At 38.0% G+C, this 19,827-nt stretch overlaps 1 protein-coding gene across 2 annotated transcripts in view; it reads right to left on the bottom strand.

Moving 5' to 3' along the window:
• Positions 1 to 10,063: 10,063 nt before the first annotated feature.
• Positions 10,064 to 19,827, bottom strand: part of lrrc3 (leucine rich repeat containing 3) — a 45,496-nt gene continuing 35,732 nt past the window's right edge. For both annotated transcript variants that reach the window (XM_039754965.1, XM_039754964.1), the window contains exon 2: positions 10,064 to 11,589. In XM_039754965.1, coding sequence (XP_039610899.1) covers positions 10,622 to 11,380 — 759 coding nt within the window. In that variant the 5' untranslated portion in view covers positions 11,381 to 11,589 and the 3' untranslated portion in view covers positions 10,064 to 10,621. The remainder of the gene's footprint in view (positions 11,590 to 19,827) is intronic.

The following is a 19,827-nucleotide window of genomic DNA, read 5'->3' as shown; positions in this document are numbered from 1 at the left end:
AAAAGCATGGAATCTGGTAGAAAAAATTACCTTTATAATAAAAAAGCAATGTGTCACTGTTCTGCTGTTGTTATAATTACAAAGTATAAGTCAAGGTGAATAAATTATCATGAATAGTAGTTAATTCAGAGGTGGTTTGTTTTGTAGCTATGATCATCAGTAAACATATTGCTTTCACCGAGACACCTTGTGTTTAGCCTGTAATTGTATTGTTATTTCCGTATGTGTAGATGATCAGATTGTACCAAACACATCCATCCATCCTTTAGACATCATTTTATGCCACTTCGCAGTCCCTCCATACGACAAGCAAACTGATTATAGTCCACAGCATGCCTGGACTATCATCCCTTAAGCACCATTCTTTGCAGACCATTTCAGTTCATCCTGGCCATGTAGACAGAGACAGACAGCACAGGAAAGCAATGATACCCCATTGTAATTGTGAATAACCTTATAAACATGCAGTCCATTAATTATGTCAAGGTGGTAAGACCAATGCCAATAGTCTCCTTGTGGGAACAATTACCATTGTGTTGAAACATGATTACATTAATACATCCATCCATCCATTGTCCACTTCTTATCCGAGGTCAGGTCACGGGGGCAGCAGTCTAAGGAGGGAAGCCCACACCTCCCTCTCCCCGGCCACCTCCTCCAGCTCCTCTGGGAGGACCCCAAGACGTTCCCAGGCCAGCTGGGAGATATAATCCCTCCAGCGTGTCCTGGTCTGCCCCATGGCCTTCTCCCAGTGGGGCATGCACGGAACGCCCCCCCAGGGAGGCATCCAGGGGGCATCCTGACCAGATGCCCGAACCACCTCAATTGACTCCTCTCAATGCGGAGAAGCAGCGACTGTACTCTGAGTCTCTAACGGATAACTGAACTCCTCACCCTATCTCTAAGGGAAAGTCCAGCCACCCTGTGGAGAAAACTCATTTTGGCCTCTTGTATCAGCGATCCTGCTCTTTCTGTCACTACCCAAAGCTCGTGGCCATAGGTGAGGGTAGGAACGTAGATTGACTGGTAAATCGACAGCCTCGCCTTTTGGCTCAGTTCTCTCTTCACCACGACGGACCGCTGCAGAGCCCGAATTACTGAAGATGCCGCACCAATCCGTCTGTCAACCTACTGCTCCATTCTTCCCTCACTCGTGAACAAGACCCCGAGATACTTGAACTCCTCCACTTGAGGCAGTAATGTGTTCCCAACACGGAGAGAGCATTCCACCCTTTTCTGGCTGATAACCATGGCCTCGAATTCAGAGATTGATACAATGTACTGTAAATAATATGTGGTAAAATTTAGAATTGTTCCAAAATCAACATTGAACTTGCTGAAATAAAATGAGAAAAACAGAACAAACTACAGGATGACTGTTTACAAAACATTCAAGAAAGAATCCGTCCTCTTGTTATAAACTAGGTGGCCTTTTTATTAGGTACATCTGCTGGTTAATGGAAATAGCCTGCTCCAGCAAAATGCTAATCATGTTGGAGAAACTTTAATCATGCAGTATGACATTTAGTTATTCTTCACCCAAACATTAGAATGAGAAAAATATGCTATTCAGGTTACTCTGGCTGTGCTATCATTATTGATGCCAAATGTAATGGTTCCAGCCATAAAGATTTTGGCTTTAATAAGTTAGAGAATAATACTGCACTTGCATATAAAGTGAATACTATGCCAATCCTTTTCTATGGTCACTTTGCACAGCTGTGGCCTGTTTATTGGTCCTCACTCCTAACATAGTAGTTTTCATCTGTCTCAGTCTCAGCTGCTCTTTAGTTGTTCAGAACTGTCCCTGTGTGACTAAACATCTGGTCAGTGTCACTTCTGTCCTATCTGCCTTTTCTGTATAAAAGACAGTGTGTTCCTTCTCCTCAGCTAACCTAATAACTCTGTGATAATAGTTTTTCCTGTCTGGTATCTGACCTCGCCATTGCACTGCTGTAGCTCTCTTTTATATGCATTATATACAACCTTCCCCTAAATACTGATGTTGTGTGTTCTCTTGAGCATCACATCTATCCTTGAGGCAACTTACCCCAGCTCATGTTTTAGATAAACAGCTTTAAGATAAAGCTAAAAGAAACTGAACGGTCAGAGGTTAAAGTGGCACCAAGGAGACACAGAGTTACCTGAAATATTGTACTATTGCAACCAATAAACAGTTTGGCCACATATGTAATGATAAAATAGCCACAAAAAAAAACGCAGTGCCATCAATTGGTCAAAATAGTCCTTATGCCATGATATGTGTCTGGTTGGTAAAAACTGCTGTGAGATATTTTTGGTTAAGCTTCAGGCGACAAAATGAGCACTTGGACTTAGAACAATATTGACGAAAGCAGACCAGTCAGTTCAGTAAACCTTGTCAATATTATTCACCTGATTTTTCAGACTACAGAAGTCCTCTGAAGCTTTCTGTATTTGTTTATGCACCTGCTATAACAGACAGACAAGGAAGTTATCATGGTCATAAAATACAAAAGCCTATCAAAAACCTATATTCTTAATAAAGGCATAAATGGGTCATCTTCAGAAAACAAGCTCCATGTGTAAAAACTGGCAATTATAATTAAATACCTAAAATATGTAATGTTTGCTGAGCAATAGAAATGGAGGCACTGGCACATGTGCTTGAACACTGAAATATAGTACAAAATTAAAGCGGTAATGAACACACTCCACTGCATCTGCCTTAAAAGTCTAAATTGTATATGTGGGTTGTCCAAATTGGGGTTTCTAGTATGGCTTATTACTATATACAAATTATTATGCTATTATGCAGCATTATGCTCTTTGCTGCATGGGAATATATATTTCACAAATTGAATCTTGCATTTAAAGTGTCATCCATGAGCTTAATATAGATATAAGGATGATGCAGAGGATGCCAGAATATATACAATTGGTGTGTTTACTACTAACTAATAAAGGCAATGGAGGGGGTATGAAAAAGGCAGGGTAGTAAAGCACAAAAACAAAATTGGTGGTCCTCTGATTTTTAATGTTCAGGTATTGGAACTGTCTGTCAGTTGCGTTTGCTTTCCACTTCCTACTTCAAAGCAATGTGCACTGTTTCCCTGTTGTATCATCCAACTCCTGTCTCTTTGTCACTTCTTCTCTTGCTAGTTGGCTGCTGGTCCTCATTCAACACCCAGCTTTCATCTTTACACACATTTAGCCTTTCACTTCAGGATACTTTAAAAACCACCCCAGAATCAGTTAATGCCAGGGCCCCCTTGGTTCAGTGATAACTCTACATGGACCACAGGATCTGAAAGGTGGGACTCTCTCACATGGCCCCTGCTTTTCCTGCTCCCATGAAACTATGGTTAGCCTTAAAGGGCCAGCTCTCTGCTTTGTCAGGAGGACAGCATGGTTTCATGCATGTATTCTGGGACTATGTGCTTTCTAGTTGGCAAGGAGGCATTGTAGTTTCTGTGTTTTCTCCTTGTCCTCCCTATCTAATATGATAGGGTCAAGCACCCCTTCTAGATGTCTTGCCTGCCTTGTAATATCCCATGGAACAATAACATGCTTTTGTCCAGACCTACAATCTGTCAAATGCACCTCTACATCTCTTTTATAGGGCATGAAGTACATACACAATGCATATCACCCCCTGACAACATTTGTCCTGTGTAATTTCATTTTCCTTCCCCTGAAAGCATGCCTTTCAGTCTTCTTAAGACCAAGTTCCATTGTAGCATTTCACCTACCTGCTTGCAGTACAGCCATCCAAAGTCATACTAGTTATACCTGTAAACACAAGACTGTTGGATCTTGATTCTCATGTGTGGGCACCGCTATGTGAAAACAGCACACTTACCTTAAATGTTCAAATAGTAATTCGCTGAAAGGATGCAAATATGTATACAGTGCATGAAAGGATACCAAGTAAAGGGAAGATGCTGCTTGCAGAAGACTGAATAACTAGAAAATGGCAGCAGCAGCCCAGACAATACAATACCCCCACAATCTCAAAGCATAACTATCCCATTTATTAGGAAAGTATGAGAGGGAATGCAAAAAATAAAAATGTGCAGATCTTCAAAAAGAAATCATGAAAATTGCATAGAGTAGGAATGTGTAATAGAACTCAAACATTGTACACAAAAAAACATTTTTTTTAATGAAAGTAAATTATGTTGAATACAGCATGGATTTTCTGTAAAATGCAAGCCTTTGTGGGGGAAAATGTTTATTTCTAGGTGTGTGGTCTTCTGTCTTGGGTGATTCTCTAGTACTGAGTGAGAGCCAGAACGTAGCTACTTTTGATAAAAACCAAAGGCTGCTACTTGAAATTGAACACACAGAAGGTGATGCCGTTTTTGTAATAGTTACTCCTCAGTATGTCTTTGTACCCCTGTTTCTCAATTGTTAGACAGATAGAATAAAGAAATGTATAATATCTTTAAAGAAATATTCCTCTGCCCATGTATCTGCTGCAACTGAAGAATGGTACAATGGGAGGAGATTTTATATAACCTGATGGCCCCAGGCAAAAAATAGTCCCAGAAGCGCCTGTTAGCACATTATGGTAGAATAAGCCAATGGCAAAATTTGCTCCTTCAGTTTTGCCATTAATATCTGTTCTGCCACAGTGTTTACTGAGTACAGGATCATCTTGTCATATAGTTAGCCTTCCTGATTTCTGCGTAACATACAGTATATACTGTATATAGAAGAGTGGACTAGTAGTGTCTAAGACTTTAAAGACCTACTGAAAATAATTTGGTGAGTAAATTCTCCAAAAATTGAATTAAAACTAAAAAGGAAAGGAGTCTTGCTGAGAGTTGCTGTGGTAACAGGCTGGCCAGCCTCTAGCTCCTCCAGGGAAATTTAAAGGTGCTTTCAGGCTAAATAAGAAATATAATTCTTTACAGACAAAAAGAAAAAATGATGAGAATAATTAAAAAGGGGCCTAGATGTCTGTGTCTGAGAAGCTATGACAGCTGTCATAACTTAGGCAACTATGACTGAAGGTGGGAAATGACATTCTTTTAAATTCACAGACATGACACAGTTTTTTCATACTCTGTCAGTATACTGTTTATTGACATTCAGCTCAAGCTCTTATGATTAAGGTTAGAGGTCACACTATTGGGTTTTGTTCTACACATTTTGCCCTCTGGTGGCCACTGGTTAGTTTCCAAAGATTGCCAGATAATCAGAAGCCTCCCACCACTGCCTTCCCAAGCATATTGCTATTTGGAAACTCGCACTTTGATTCTCCAGGTTATGGTTGTCTCTTTCTGTTACTCTTATAGAAAGTCGATGTACCTTTAAGGATACACATCTTAGACACAGCCTGGGAAGTAAACTCAGGGAAGTGATACTGATGCAGAAGTACCAGAGTCCCATATAACATCATGGCAAAGAAAACAGGCCCTTAAGGCTCCCTTTACTCTTTTCTCATTGTTTGTCTTCAGTGGCCTGTCTCGGTCCCAGTTGTATCCTCAGTGCCATGCATAAAGGCTCTCAACAGCATAAATCACTTAGGGGAGGTCAGGCTGGAGCAGACTAATGCAAACACTGCACATGCATAGCTGGAGCCTCATTCAAAGCACAGTAACTGAGACAGTGGGACAATACAGCAATCGAGGACTGTCAGCAGTGAATTAAAATTAACATATTTAATACAAGGATACAATAATGTTTGCCAGATGTATCATAAGATTGTAGTGGTTCAGTACTGCTAACATTCACACCGTCAATATGACAGTGATTTATTTATTTATTTGATGGGGATTCCTAGGAATGCACCCAGCCTTGGCCTGACCCACACACAGTCACAGGCAGAGACACACGAAATCAACAAATGAACAGAAAAAAAGGTACAATCTCAAAAGCAGAAAAAAACAAATGTAAAGCCCCTGACTTTGGAAAGAGCATCACAGGAATTTGCCTTTGAATGATAGGTGTCCACAGTGGCATACTAGCACATCAATGCCAGATGAAATGGAAAAGACAAATAGGAGGGATGCATGAAAACAAGGTGGTATTGATTATTCAGTCCTCATCTCTATAACATCCTTGAACAGCAGATATTTGCCATTTTTCATTAAATTAGTGGTCTTCTCCACAGTTACACCTGTTGGGAAAGGTGCAGTTAACATCAAGTTTTATTTCCACTTCCATTAGGTACTGACTGTTCTCTTGCCTTTTCTGAGAAAGAGTCTGTCAGGAAGAAGACACTCATGGGAACCACAGTTTTCCAACTCTGTCAGTATTTCTTTTTTATGAAATAATGTTCAGTTTCAAGTTTAGACTTCATTCATATACTCTGTGTTAACATTTCTTTTTCACAGCTGGATTTTCATTTTTTTTAATAGCTTTAAATAAATACATAAATGTACCTTTTATTTACATTCTTCTTTAAAGGTTGTTGTAGAATATTCAAACTTAAAGAAATGGAAATCTCTGAAAAATGTAACTTGACTCTCAATTTGATGAGTAAATCAATGTTAATGATGCCTTTCATATTCAGAATTAAAGAAAAAACCTTGTTATTTTCATTTTAGATTGTTACTTTTCTTCTTTCTTTCTGTAAGGTTCACTCATACTTACTGTAAAAATAAAGAAACGTCTGCTCTTCATCATACATGTTCACTCAGGTCTATAAAATTTAGATTACTCTGTTGTTTTTCTGTATCAGTTTTCAACACAAGTTCAGGAAAAATCTCAGGAGTATGTAACAATGAAATTTTAATTTGTTTTCTGCCTTCCATAGTAAACTCAATTGTAAATCACTTTATCAATTTAAGATGGTTATTTATATAGATTAACAAGTGGAGGTGATGCAGGCTACATAAGTTATACTGGGTTACATTGGCAATGAGTGTTGGGGACCTTCCAATTTCAAAGTCTAATTCTAATACTTCACAGTATATTAAATAAAGCGTGATTTTTTTGACCAGGAGCTCATCTTTACATCCCCAGCACAACATTGAGCTCTTGTACCTCAGGAGATCTCAATCCTTCGACACCCTTCCTAAGACTCAGAAATTACCAATTCTCTTTGTAATAAGTCATTACTTTTTTTTTAAAAACAGACACTGTAGAAGAAAACAAGGTAAAAAAAACAGATTTTTTTTCTAAAATCTAGAAAAAATAAACAGATAAGACAAATATTATCCTATGCTAATGAACAGCCTTATGGACAGACTTTACAATAATGAAGATTATATTTTAGACATGTCAGACTGCAAACTGTAGATGCATACTGTATTCTTCACAGAAATAGTAAATATGTCACTTGTCCTGATTTGTAGCTACAGCAAAAAATGCCAAAATATTATATCAATTATCAAAATGTTCTTTACAGTACAGGTAGTCAAAGAATAGGCTGGATGAGAGGCACTTGGGTTTTATTATTTCACTACTATTAGTAAACTATTCTACAAATACTGTACACAAGTGAGCTTAAATACTGAAAATAAAAAGGAGATTTGTTTTTATCTTTCATACTATTACTAAGGGATCTGAACAGCTGCTGAATTTCATTTCAGCCAGTTCCTTTAACAGACAAACAGTCTTGCCTTCCCAAAGTCTAATTCAGTTTTTCTTATTTAGTTGTGTCAGGAACAACCAACCCTACACACTTGTACTTTTAAATCATGTGTCAATTACAGTATGATCCAGTTTAACACACTAAAGCAAAATCATACTGTTAAACATGGCTGTGATTATTTATTTGTATATATTTTGGAGGCAGATTGAGTTCTACTCCAATTCAGATACTGTGTATATAAAAATTTCTTCCCATCCCTTTATGTCTTCCCACCCAGTGCCAACAAACTTGCATGTTTCATATAAATGTTAGCTTGACCTAGTGTGTCAGTGTCCCATATATCTTGTTCTGGGTTGGTTTCAGCCTTGTACCTAATGCTGCTGTAACATGTGCTCTGTACTGTATGTAAAAGGTGAATCTGAGAAACAGATGGATGAGTAAACATGTGCTTTGCTTCACTTTGCTCTGCTGTGACTATGTAAAAGGGCACATGGCTGAAACAGAAAATGAAGAAAAGTGATGTAGATATCTCTTGTCCTTAGATTGTGCTTTGCCTTCTCCTCACCTTTACTATCAACCCAGTCTGAGAACATGTTTAACTTGTACTTGGCCAGGGCTGTTCAACTCAGCAAATCAGTATATTTATCAATTTTATACCCTGACAGAAAAAATGTACTCTTAGTATTGGTTGAACTCTCCAGGGCATTTGTGTTTTATTTTGGACAACTGTTCCTTGATAAATACTGCATTATTTTTCTAAAATATATTTGATTCTAACTAGCAAAGGCTGGAATTTTCACTTGAGACTTGTTTCCTAAAGGCAAAATAGATTTACAGTTAATTTTTCAAGCAGAGATTTTGTAAGAAGTAAAAGTAAGAGAATTTCACAGCAGTGTTCAGGTGGAACAATGTCCAAGTTCAAGTGAATTGGTGTTGGAAATACTCATGGTCTTAAAAATGGCAAAAAAATTACATCCGAACCAGGCTTGCAACCCAATGACATGTGGTGAGTTAATCAAAAATGTAAAATGCAAAATGTAAGCAAACAAGTAAATATAATAAATAAATATGACATACTATGAATTGCTCACTACTCTGGCAAAATGTGACAGCATCAGCTCCAGTTAAAGCAGACACATTCTGCAGGCCTACAGATTTTGTTTATTTTGCGACCTTAATCTAAATTTAATACCAGAATCTGACACATATATTTTCTTCTGTTGCGACTATATACACCAAAATACTGCAGAGTAACCACCACTTTTTTTCAGTTCAGTAAACGGTAAATCCATGCCTCTTTACCCATTAATACAGTGTAATACATACAAATAAGATATATCACAGGACTGCTTTTAACAGCATAATGTCAGGATGAACACTTTGTATTTTTTTGACTTAGTGACACATATTTTCTTGTTTTATCATATTGTATTTATGATTTTTCTAATGATTTTGAGAATATTTCACATCCTGAGGTGTTGTAATTTTATGTTCTTGAGGGCACCACCATTTTGTTGGTGTTTGTCTTTTGCTAACCTCTTTGCTACTGTGTGATAGCCAAAAGTCACACTTCCTGGTTGTAGAAGTTTTTGGATACAAAATTAAACAAATATATTTTTCTGGTGTTAGTGGTTAGTGTTGGAGTTTTTTGATTAAAGGCCTTAGAATTTCTGTGTGTATGTTCAAGTTGATTTTTGGTGTCGCATATTGAGTTTACTTTATCTTTGTACGTTTTACTTTGATATCAGCCTTTGGCAGTTTTTTTTTTGTCTCATCAATCTTCCACTCCTGTTTATTTTTTCACTTTGCCAAAATTCCACTGCAGGCTGAACACCTATCCTCCAAGAACTTAAGTATGAATTTCCTTGTGCTGGAAAGAATTAAGTGGGTGCTATAACTTCTGCTATGAATTTAGACTGCAATGTTAGGTTATTTATGCTAGAAAAAAAAAAGTAACAAATCAAATTTGTGCAATTGGCATGGATGGTAAATTGGTCCAGTGGCCATGAGTAATTAAACATGCCCTACAATGGACTGGAGTCTCATCCAAGACGTCTGCCATGATGTTTTCTTGCTTTTCATGATATTGTAATATGATAACCTTTTTCAGAAAATTGATTGCAGTATATGCATGTATATATAGCATTTATTTAACTTGGAACCCCACCCTCTTTTTGGTGATCACACATAGCTTGAATCACAAAGTAAAAACTACTCTACTCTTGAATAAACATTTCATTTCACACAATGATAACTATAACAATTAAGAGAGGCACCTCATATTAAGCCAGAATACATCAATGAAGAATCCTAAATGAACAGTCCAAATAATGCATTTTTGCTGACATTTTTTTAAATTCCCAAAATGCAACGTATCCCTGAATGTGCAAACTAAGAAGCATGGCATTTGGTTAAAGGCAGGAGCCAGAGTCTAATGATGAAACTAATAGAAAAGACAAGTAGAAAATGCTTAGGTAAAGGGAGGAAATGGACCCTTATGACAAAGCAAAGATAAACAGGGCTCAGTGTGATCTGGGTGTAATTAGACATCACAACAGACTTGCATATACCCCACCTCCCTACCCCCAATTTAAAAGTGAGAGTGTATTAGCCGGTCACAAGTTTTGCAGTGATGCCACTGCCACTCTGCTCTGAATCCCTCTTGGGCAAACTGAAGGAATGTCTTGTTACTGGAACTGTGTGTTCTCCTTCCTATCAGCAATATTTTTGAAATAATTGACAAGTATGAAAATATGAGCTATGTGCTAAAAGGTTATTCTTGTCAAATCTTCTTTTATGCTATTATATATTTGTATTTGTGTTCTACAATAGGGGGTATCTCTCAGTAGAAATCTGTTACGCTAGATGCCTCTACAGTTTTTCTATTTATACTCTTCGTATTAAAGAATCATCCATTTTTGGAACGCTTTTTTCAGAATTTGAGCAGCATCGGGTGAAAAGCAGAACCTAGTCCTGTACCTGAATATCATAGTTATCTTAAATATGCCAGGTTCACATTCATATTGCATTCTTATATTCTGATCTTCTATAAAGGCAAACTGTGGGCAGTGCTTTATGAATTTAAAAAAATCCTTATTATAGAACTGTGCTAATCGTATCAAAGTCCTTTGAAATTTGGGTGCTAGGAAGTGACTTCAAGTATTCCAGGTGCCGCCTGGCATCTTCCTGATTGTGCCTTACATAATATACAATATATGAAATTACCATTGTGAACCAGCCAAACATGGTTACAAACATTGCCACATCAGTTGTCTTATGGTGAAAATTGCAAAAGTTAATGCCAGAGTCCAGGACCTGGATCAAGGGCTTTCCCACATACTCCTCTTGCACTGAAGTCTGGCAACTGATCTCATTGACAGTTTCTGGGTCAAGCTTGAGCTCCCGTAGCACCTCCTGTAATGAGCACTCACAGTGCCATGGGTTATTTGCAAGGCGGATCTTACCCTTTAATTTGGTGAAGGCCTCTTTGGGGACACTCTGAATGAGGTTGTGTGACAGATCAAGCAGATGAAGCCCTTCTGCCACACCTTTGAATGCGCTGGTATCAACTGTCTCAATAGCATTCTTTGATAAGTCCAGTTCTTGAAGATGGTAAAGGTCCTTGAATGCATTGTTTGGTATTTTTGTGATTTTGTTCGAGTCCAAGAGCAAAGAGACAGTATCTTTTGGCAGGTCTGTAGGTATTGTTTCCAAGTTGCGGGATGTACAATGAACAGTTTTCATTCCATTTTTCTCAGTGCAATGGCATATCTTGGGGCATGAAGAAATCGATTGTAGAGTTACCATAAGCAAAAGAAGAATTCTGCCCAGCGTGAAACATGGAACTTGGAGCATCTCCACAGATATGTTATGTACACAACTTTATTAATTGTGCTAAACAGATCTTCTCACTCTGCAAGGGAAGTTGTGGGGGGAGTGTCTAATTCAATTTAAAAGGACTTTGTTGACTCTGCACAGCAGAAAAAAATGTTGATTGTCATAATAATTAATTTACTTAAATCACTGCAGGATCCTGATATTGTAAGTTCCTGAGTGGAACATGCCTGTGAACATAAAAAGGAGAATCACTGAATTAGAAATTGATTTTGAAAATTTCACTTCATGATGACAGCTACATTCTTGCCATGAGTGGTTCACTGAGAACAGAAATTAACAAAAAGTATTTTTAATTTCTACACATGAATGTAAGTCTAACATCTCTGTCAAGACTCACTGATTTCCTGAATCCAATCCTTGCCCCTGTTATCCTAAAGAAATTGATTGTATACCCATTTCAACAGGGCAATGCTAATAAGTATTTTTTTTTCATCAAACAGAAGCTGACGAAGACATACAGTAGCTTAGTTTATACGACCAGAAACTGTGCTTGATGGATAGTTTTGCCACCTATGATTTGACTTTAGACAGCTTTTTGATCATGTTGTTTAGGTCTATGTCAACTTGGCTTACAGAAGCATGATTTCTTTTTAGATTCCAAGACATTCATTCAGGTGAAGTGACAACTCTGAATTTGGTTATAATGCATTGATATTGATAGTCGTTTGGGAAAGAAGGAAAAGACCAATCCAATAGAGCAACCTGTAAAGGCTACCATAATAACAGCAAACTCAAAAATCCACCAGATTGCCTATGTAGGCTTTCCTTACTCTACTAAACTAACCCCTTTATGTGTCTGATCTGTTCTTATGAGGTGGGAACCACACTCATCTGGAGTTGATGAGGAAAAACATAAGAAATTACTGTTAGTGTGAAGGAAAAAAAGTTGTAGTGTTTCAATTCTCTCTCTCTCTCACACTTTCTCTCTCTCCTTTCTGTTGTTTTGTTGTCTTACTGTCGTGTTTTCTGAACTTCTTTAATAGACTATTCGTTTGTATCAGAGAGAGGTTTAGTCCTCGGGTGTTACAGTAATGCTGGAATTCATAGCTTGGGAGAGAATGAACAGGCACATACAAACTTCAGGTCCTAGACTCTGTCCTTTTCTTTTTCCTTGAAAATCCTTCCTCTTTGAAAAGAAGCTAAATGGTCAATCTCAAAACAATAATGTCACCTTTTCCCTGGTTTCAAATTTAAATTGATTGAAAAAAAAATTTATCATGTTTTTGTACAATTTTGTACATTACTGTTAGGATATAAATGATTATTTAATGTTAATTCCTTCCTTGTTTCTGCAATGCATTTTTTTAAATCTTGCTTGGTCATTGCCATTTTGGAAATCTTATTTCATGATGGAGGCCTAATTGTTTATGGTAGTACACCCATTGATAATCATGTGGCATTGAAGTTGCAAGATGTTTTACATCTTCACTCTGTTCATATTTAAGATGGTGGCATGCTCCCTTTGTTCTTTATCTCTTGATCACTCCTTCCTCAATTTGCAATCCATTTTGGATTGGCCATTTTAAGTTAAGTAATAAAGAAGTTGTCATTTATTTTTTCCTCCTATAACAATGTTTCAGTTTTATGATGATGTTCTCATATATCTTGTACATCCCAAAGCATACATCTGTCACTGCCAAAGTCTGTTATTGTGTTGAACCCACTGGATGTGTTTTTTCACATGTATTAATTACTCAGGTAATTTACTAGCAAATATTCCAGTTCCTAATGTGTAATGGGCTACTTGCTGTCTTGTTCATCCCAATCCACCTCCTCATTTAACACTTGAATTAACAAAGCTTGCAAAAAACTCGTAAATCCGGCCCACCTTAAATCTGCTCACACTTCTCCATCAGCTTCTTTTATCTTGTAAATGTGTTGATAAGCCCAAGCAGCAAGCAGTCTACTATTCCATCCTCCCACCACCGCAAAAAGTGCAAAAATCTCACCCAGTTCAAGCCTTGTTTATCAGTGAGTGAAGTAGCACCTACAGCTGTATAGGCTAAAAAATATATTATTATTTGGAACACATGCATTTCACGTTTGTTCCATGTCTACAAAGAACTATGTAAGTGTAGGATCACAGGAACTGCAAGAAATGTTAAATACATACCTAAAAGACAAACTTTTTCCATGTTTTAGTACTAATGACAAAATGTACACATGAAGTGTATAATGCGTGAAGACTGAAGTCCAAATATCAAATAAGCATTTTCACAAAAGGTATAAATATAACAGAACAAGTGTACTTTTATTCAAGAGTATAACCGAAGAAAAAGACATTGGGTTAGTGTGGGTCATTGTAACAACTTCTTTGGTAGTACAGTGGTAAGAGCTGCTGACTCCTATTCAATGGGTTGCAAGTTCGAGCCTCCCCGCATCTCAAAATAAACGTTTTGAGTAGTGAGCTGCTCTTATTGTTGTTATTACACAATAAAAACATACATTTCATTTTAGTCTGTAACAGACAGTGTAAATGTATGGTACTTGTAAAGGTTAGCGTTTTTTTTTATTCAGTTTTATTCTCTCAGTCGTGTTCACACTCCTCCCGATCTGACACTGCTGTTTTCAAATAAAGATGTGCTATAACAGAGGTGAACTCGGATTAGAAAGACACTCCCCATTTACATCAGAGAAACAGCACAGTTGCACATCCCACCCCTCACAAGAAATGTCCTCTCACATATAGGAACAACACAGCTGCACCATTTGTAAAGGCGAAAGATGGCACCTTTTGGATGCACCTAGAGGTCGGGCATTATCCTGCCAGTCGGTCTGCCCCACACCTGTCCTCCAATGAAGCAGCTCAGCTTATAGAGCTTGCCAACATATCGTGCAAAGTCCTGTTTGTGATGTTCTTTACATAAAAACATTTATATGTTACTTATATAAAAGCCAGATCGAATGTTATTTACCTTGATTTTTTTACTTATCTTCCTACAGCATAAAGTCACAAGTAGACTGCAGAGCTTCCTCTGTTTGATCGACAAGGGCATGCTCACAAATTACATGTGTAATGCCACAAAAAATGCCTGCAGACACTTCAGTACACAATCAATGGTATGAGAATGCAGTCAGACTTCTTTTTTAGGCACATACACCATCTACATCTAAACACTAGCATGGAGAGTCGCTTGTGTACTGAAGAGTCTATAGCTGCAGGTGGAAGCTCCTGTCGCACCCTACACAACTGTGTTTGATCTTATTCAGGAAAAGATCCCAGTCATCCCACAAGAGAAAGACTTTCCGAGACTAAGGTCATAAAGCTTATGAAACTGTTTTTGGACAAAGTCAGAACCATAAAGACAGTTGCATGGAGAGTGGAGGAACCGGTGACCATCTGAATAGGAGTCGGCAGCTCTTACCACTGTACTACCAAAGAGATTGATACAACGACCCACACTAACCCGTTTCTTTTCCTTCAGATATACTCTTGAATAAAAGCACACTTGTTCTGTTATATTTATACCTTTTGTGAAAGTGTTAATTTGATATTTGGATTTCAGTCTTCACACATTATACACTTCATGTATAATGACATTATACTAACAAAATTGTGTCGTTAGTATTAAAACATGGAAAAAGTTTGTCTTTTAGGCATATGTTCAAAATTTCTTGCATTTTCTGTCATCCTACACTTACACAGATCTTTGTAGACATGGAACAAACATGAAATGCATGTGTTCCAAATAACGATATATTTTTTTAGCCTATACAGCTGTAGGTACTACTTCACTCCCTGATAAATCTGATAGGCTGCTTGTTGCTTATCGACAAATTTATAAGACAAAAGACGCTGACGGAGAGGTGCGAGCAGATTTAAGGTGGGCTGGATCTACAAGTTTTTTCATAAGCTTTGGTAATTCTAATGTTAAGCATTTGGAGAGAGGAGACCATTTGTTGAATGTATTCTTGTATTTGTCTGATTTTTCATTCATATCTATTTAGAACATTAGAACAGTTTTGTCGAGAGCAGGCCACTCAGCCCAACAGGCTCGCAAAGTTTAGTCAGTTAATTGTTCTAAAATAAATACCATATATACTCTTGTTTACGTTCTTCCGCGGATAAGTCGTGGCTTGATTTTACCATATAATTTCCGGTATTTTATAATGTTGGTCGTATAAGTCGAATGCGGAAAACTCACGCTATTGATCCAAGAGATTATGATATGTTAACGCCCACCTGAGAGTGTAACCACAGAGCACACTGCCTTTCTTTCTATCTATTCCAAAGTGACGTTTACACTGTTTTGTGTTTTTTGTGACTCACACCCTCATACACCTTTATCTTAATATCAACCCTTATCTACAATGAAGCGTTCGATCAGAAGAAAATATGAAGCTGGTTTTAAATTAAAAGTGGCGAAAGAAATTGGTAACTGCGCTGCTGCAACAAAATTCGATGTGTCTGAGAAACTGGTGCAAGATTGGAGAAAGCAAGTAGATGTGAAATAAAAAAAAAATTAAGTGTGTTTTTGAATGGGCGTATAAGTCGGGGTCTGATTTTATGATCGATTTTTTGGATTTCAAGACCCTACTATATACAGTATTAAGTTGTCCTTTTCTGTATATCACTATTTGGTAACATAATGCATGTGTCTGTGGTTCTCTGTGTGAAGAGAAACTTTCTAAAGCGTCTGTGAAGTGTGCCATTAAGAATTTAGCATCAGGCACAAGGCAGAATTCAATAGTAAGTGGGAAGTCAACTCATTGAACTGTATGCTCATGCATATACCCACATTAGGACAATTTACAATCACCAATTAAATAACCTATTGTATGTGTCTTTAAGATTAGAAGAGAAAATGGAATAGCCACAGACACATCCGTGAGAATATGAGAAAGTACCAACTCTACACAGAGAGCAACTTGTCCAAAATTTAAGATCCAAGATCAATGTTTTATCCTGGGAGCCCCTGTGACTGTGGTGACTACGAATTTTATGATAATCGAATAATTATTTTTCATTCTTACTTTTAACTGATCTCACTGTTTAGAGAGCTGTCCTTTTTATTATTTTATTCTAAGAAATTATGTTTTTTTTCTAAAATCTGTGAATGCTTAAGTTTCCCTTTCAATTTTCTTTAATACCTTAATTTTAACAAAGTGCTGACAGCATTGAATTCTTAAGAGGAGCATTTACTTCATTGCCATATTCACTTCTCTGCTCATTTAAGAGAACACATTTCTCATTTAATGATAAGTGAAAATGTCTCCCTTTTGCATGCTGCCTTTTTTGCACCTGCATCTTTAAGTATGGTTGAATGAGCAAACTCTACAGAAAAGAATACGTTAAAAGAAAATATCACAAGAAATGTAAGCATTTAAAGCTATGGCAAATAGTACAAGTACACATTTCTTAGAAATATTTGAAGGCCAATAACTAAGCAATGAAATCAATTACATTAAAAAATGACAGACTGATTTTGATATTGGTTGGTTCAAAAACCTTCAGCCTAGGGGATCCCCTAGGACTAAACTTGAAAAGCACTGCCCTATTTCTTTTTTCTATATTTAGAAAACTCAAAAACTCATTCTTCCCCTTGGCAACACCATACACAGCTTCTGAAGCACTACAGTATGTGCTTTTGCTGCTTGCACTATTTTTCTTTTTAACAATAATGAAAGTAGCATGACTCAGTGACCAGGGTTTAGGCTTCTAAATTTAGAGAAAATGTAATCTGTACCACCTGCCTGTAAGGCACAACCCTGTTGCCAATGTGGCTAATTCCATCTGCAAAACAATAAACAACAGCAGGGAAACACTGCCTGCCACCTGTAAATGGTGTTACTGCTTGAGCTTTACAAAATTTTAGAAATCCTAATCCTTTAACAGCAGCTGGGTGTAATATTTATGACTTGGTTTATAAAATCTCCATTTATTAACAGCTCTTTTCAAGCTACTCGAATGCAGTGATGCAAGATGCCAGTTTGGAAGTGGTTCTGTAACCCAAATGTGAATTCTATGAAGGACTACAAGTAGGCACCCCATTCCAGAATGAGGCAGTATACAAAATAACACAGATCTAGGCAGAACAGACAAACTGATATGGTCCCTTAAATATCTGTCCAAGGACAAAGTCTTAGCCCACTGTTGCACTTGTGCTCCTTGGGAAGTTTATATTAATAAAGTATCTATCTATCTATCTATCTATCTATCTATCTATCTATCTATCTATCTATCTATCTATCTATCTATCTATCTATCTGACAAACGGGTCCAAATAAAGCAGGCAAGAAAACTGAAAGCTATGAAGGCACACAAAAGACTGAAATCAACTTCTTCTAGGATGGAAATTCCAAGACCCAGTCTTCAAAACTAGGCCTGGAAGGCAGTGTTCACCCCTAATCTTGTGGCAGCCAAAGAGACTCTGGTAAGCCTGATGGGCTCAGCCCAAAAATTCATGTGGATAGAAGGAATTGAATCAAGTGCAATTATTTGCTGGTGACTAACATGAGCAGGATGTCAAATAATGAGCAGTTTAATTAATGTTCACACCATGACCATAAAGTTAGGCAACTGATTTGGGTGACTAGCCTCACTGACATTTCCTCAGGTTTAGCTACAGGGACGTTTCAATTATTTCATTGAAAAATGAATCTGTGATTAGTGAAAGAAAAAACCCAGCCACAGGGGATACACAAGCCAGTGTATTTCTTCGTGCCGGTTCCAAGCCCAGATAGGAAGGGCATCTGATGTAAATATGTGGACAACAATACAAATTTCCATACCGGATTGGTCGAGCCATGGGTTAACAACGACCGCTACCAGTACTGTTAGCCAACAGGTTTCTGGCGGAAATTGGGCTACTGCTGGCCAAAGAAGAAGGAGAAGAAGAGGGGGGAGACGTGTCTGGAGGTAGGAGGAGAGGAGGAAGGTAACAAGTGGAACTGAGGGTAGGAACTTTGAATGTTGCCAGTATGACTGGTAAGGGGAGAGAGTTAGCAGATATGATGGAGAGAAGAAAGGTTGATATATTGTGTGTGCAAGAGACTAAATGAAAGGGGAGTAAGGCCAGGTGAATTGGAGGTTGATTCAAATTGTTCTATTATGGTGTGGATGGGAGGAGAAATGGGGTAGGAGTTATTCTGAAGGAACAGTATGTCAATAGTGTTTTGGAGGTAAAAAGAGTGTCAGGAAGAGTAATGATTATGAAGATGGAAATTAGAGGTGTGATGATGAATGTTGTTAGTGCATATGGCCCAAAGTTGGGTGTGCAATGGATGACAAAGATGATTTTTGGAGGAAGTTGAATGAAGTGATGAACAGTGTACTCAAAGGACAGAGAGTGGTGAATTGAGCAGGTTTCAATGGGCATGTTGGTGAAGGGAACAGAGGAGACAAGGAGGTGATGGGTAGGTATGGTGTCAAGGAGAGGAGAGGAATGAAGAAGGTCAGAGGATAGTGGATGTTGCCAAAAGGATGGACATGGCTGGGGTGAATACGTAGTTTAAGAAGAGGGAGGAACATAGGGTTACGTACAAGAGTGGAGGAAGATGCACACAGGGTAGATTACATCCTATGCAGAAGAGTCAATCTGAAGGAGATTGAAGACTGCAGAGTGGTGGCAGGGGAAAGTGTAGTTAAGCAGGATAGGATGGTGGTCTGTAGGATGACGCTGAAGTTAAAGAAGAGAAACAGAGTGAGGGTAGAGCCAAGGATCGAATGGTGGAATTTGAAAAAGAAAGACTGCAAGGTTGAGTTTAGGGAGAAGGAGAGACAGGAGCTGGGTGGTAATGAAGAATTACCAGACAGTTGGGAAACTACAGCAGATGTATTAAGGGTGACAGCAAGAAGGGTGCTTGGCGTGACATCTGGACAGAGGAAGTAGGAAAAGGAAACCTGGTGGTGGAATGAGAAAGTACAGGAGAGTATACAGAGGAAGAGGATGGCAAAGAAGAAGTGGGATAGTCAGAGAGATGCGGAAAGTAGACAAGAGTACAAGGAGATAAGGCAAAAGGTGAAGAGAGATGTGGCGAAGGCTAAAGAAAATACGTATGATAAGTTGTATGAGAGGTTGGACACTAAGGAGAGAGAAAAGGACCTGGTTGCAGGTCTACCTTTCTACCTTTTTCTCTGTTTTTCTCTATTTCAATGATCACTCCTACCACTTTCGTTTATGTGGACTCGTTCCCTGGATACTTTTTACTACTTTTTACTACTTGGACATGGATTTTTACACACTGACTCTTCTATTCAGGTAGTCAACTTCAATTGCTGAGAACAAAGGCCCGTGCCGGTGTGGTTCCCTATTTACCTGATGAGGTAAGAAGGTCATATCGTGGCAGCAGAGCTGACGCCAAGCTAAAAGCTAAGCGGCTAGCGAGAAAGTGGCAATACAAGCCTTCGGTGCCTTCTGTGATCCTGGGAAATGTGAACTCACTACCAAATAAGATCAATGAAC

Source organism: Polypterus senegalus, chromosome 6 (genome assembly GCF_016835505.1).
Source record: "Polypterus senegalus isolate Bchr_013 chromosome 6, ASM1683550v1, whole genome shotgun sequence".
Lineage (NCBI taxonomy): Eukaryota > Metazoa > Chordata > Cladistia > Polypteriformes > Polypteridae > Polypterus > Polypterus senegalus.
This window is presented reverse-complemented; position numbering and strand designations above follow the sequence as displayed.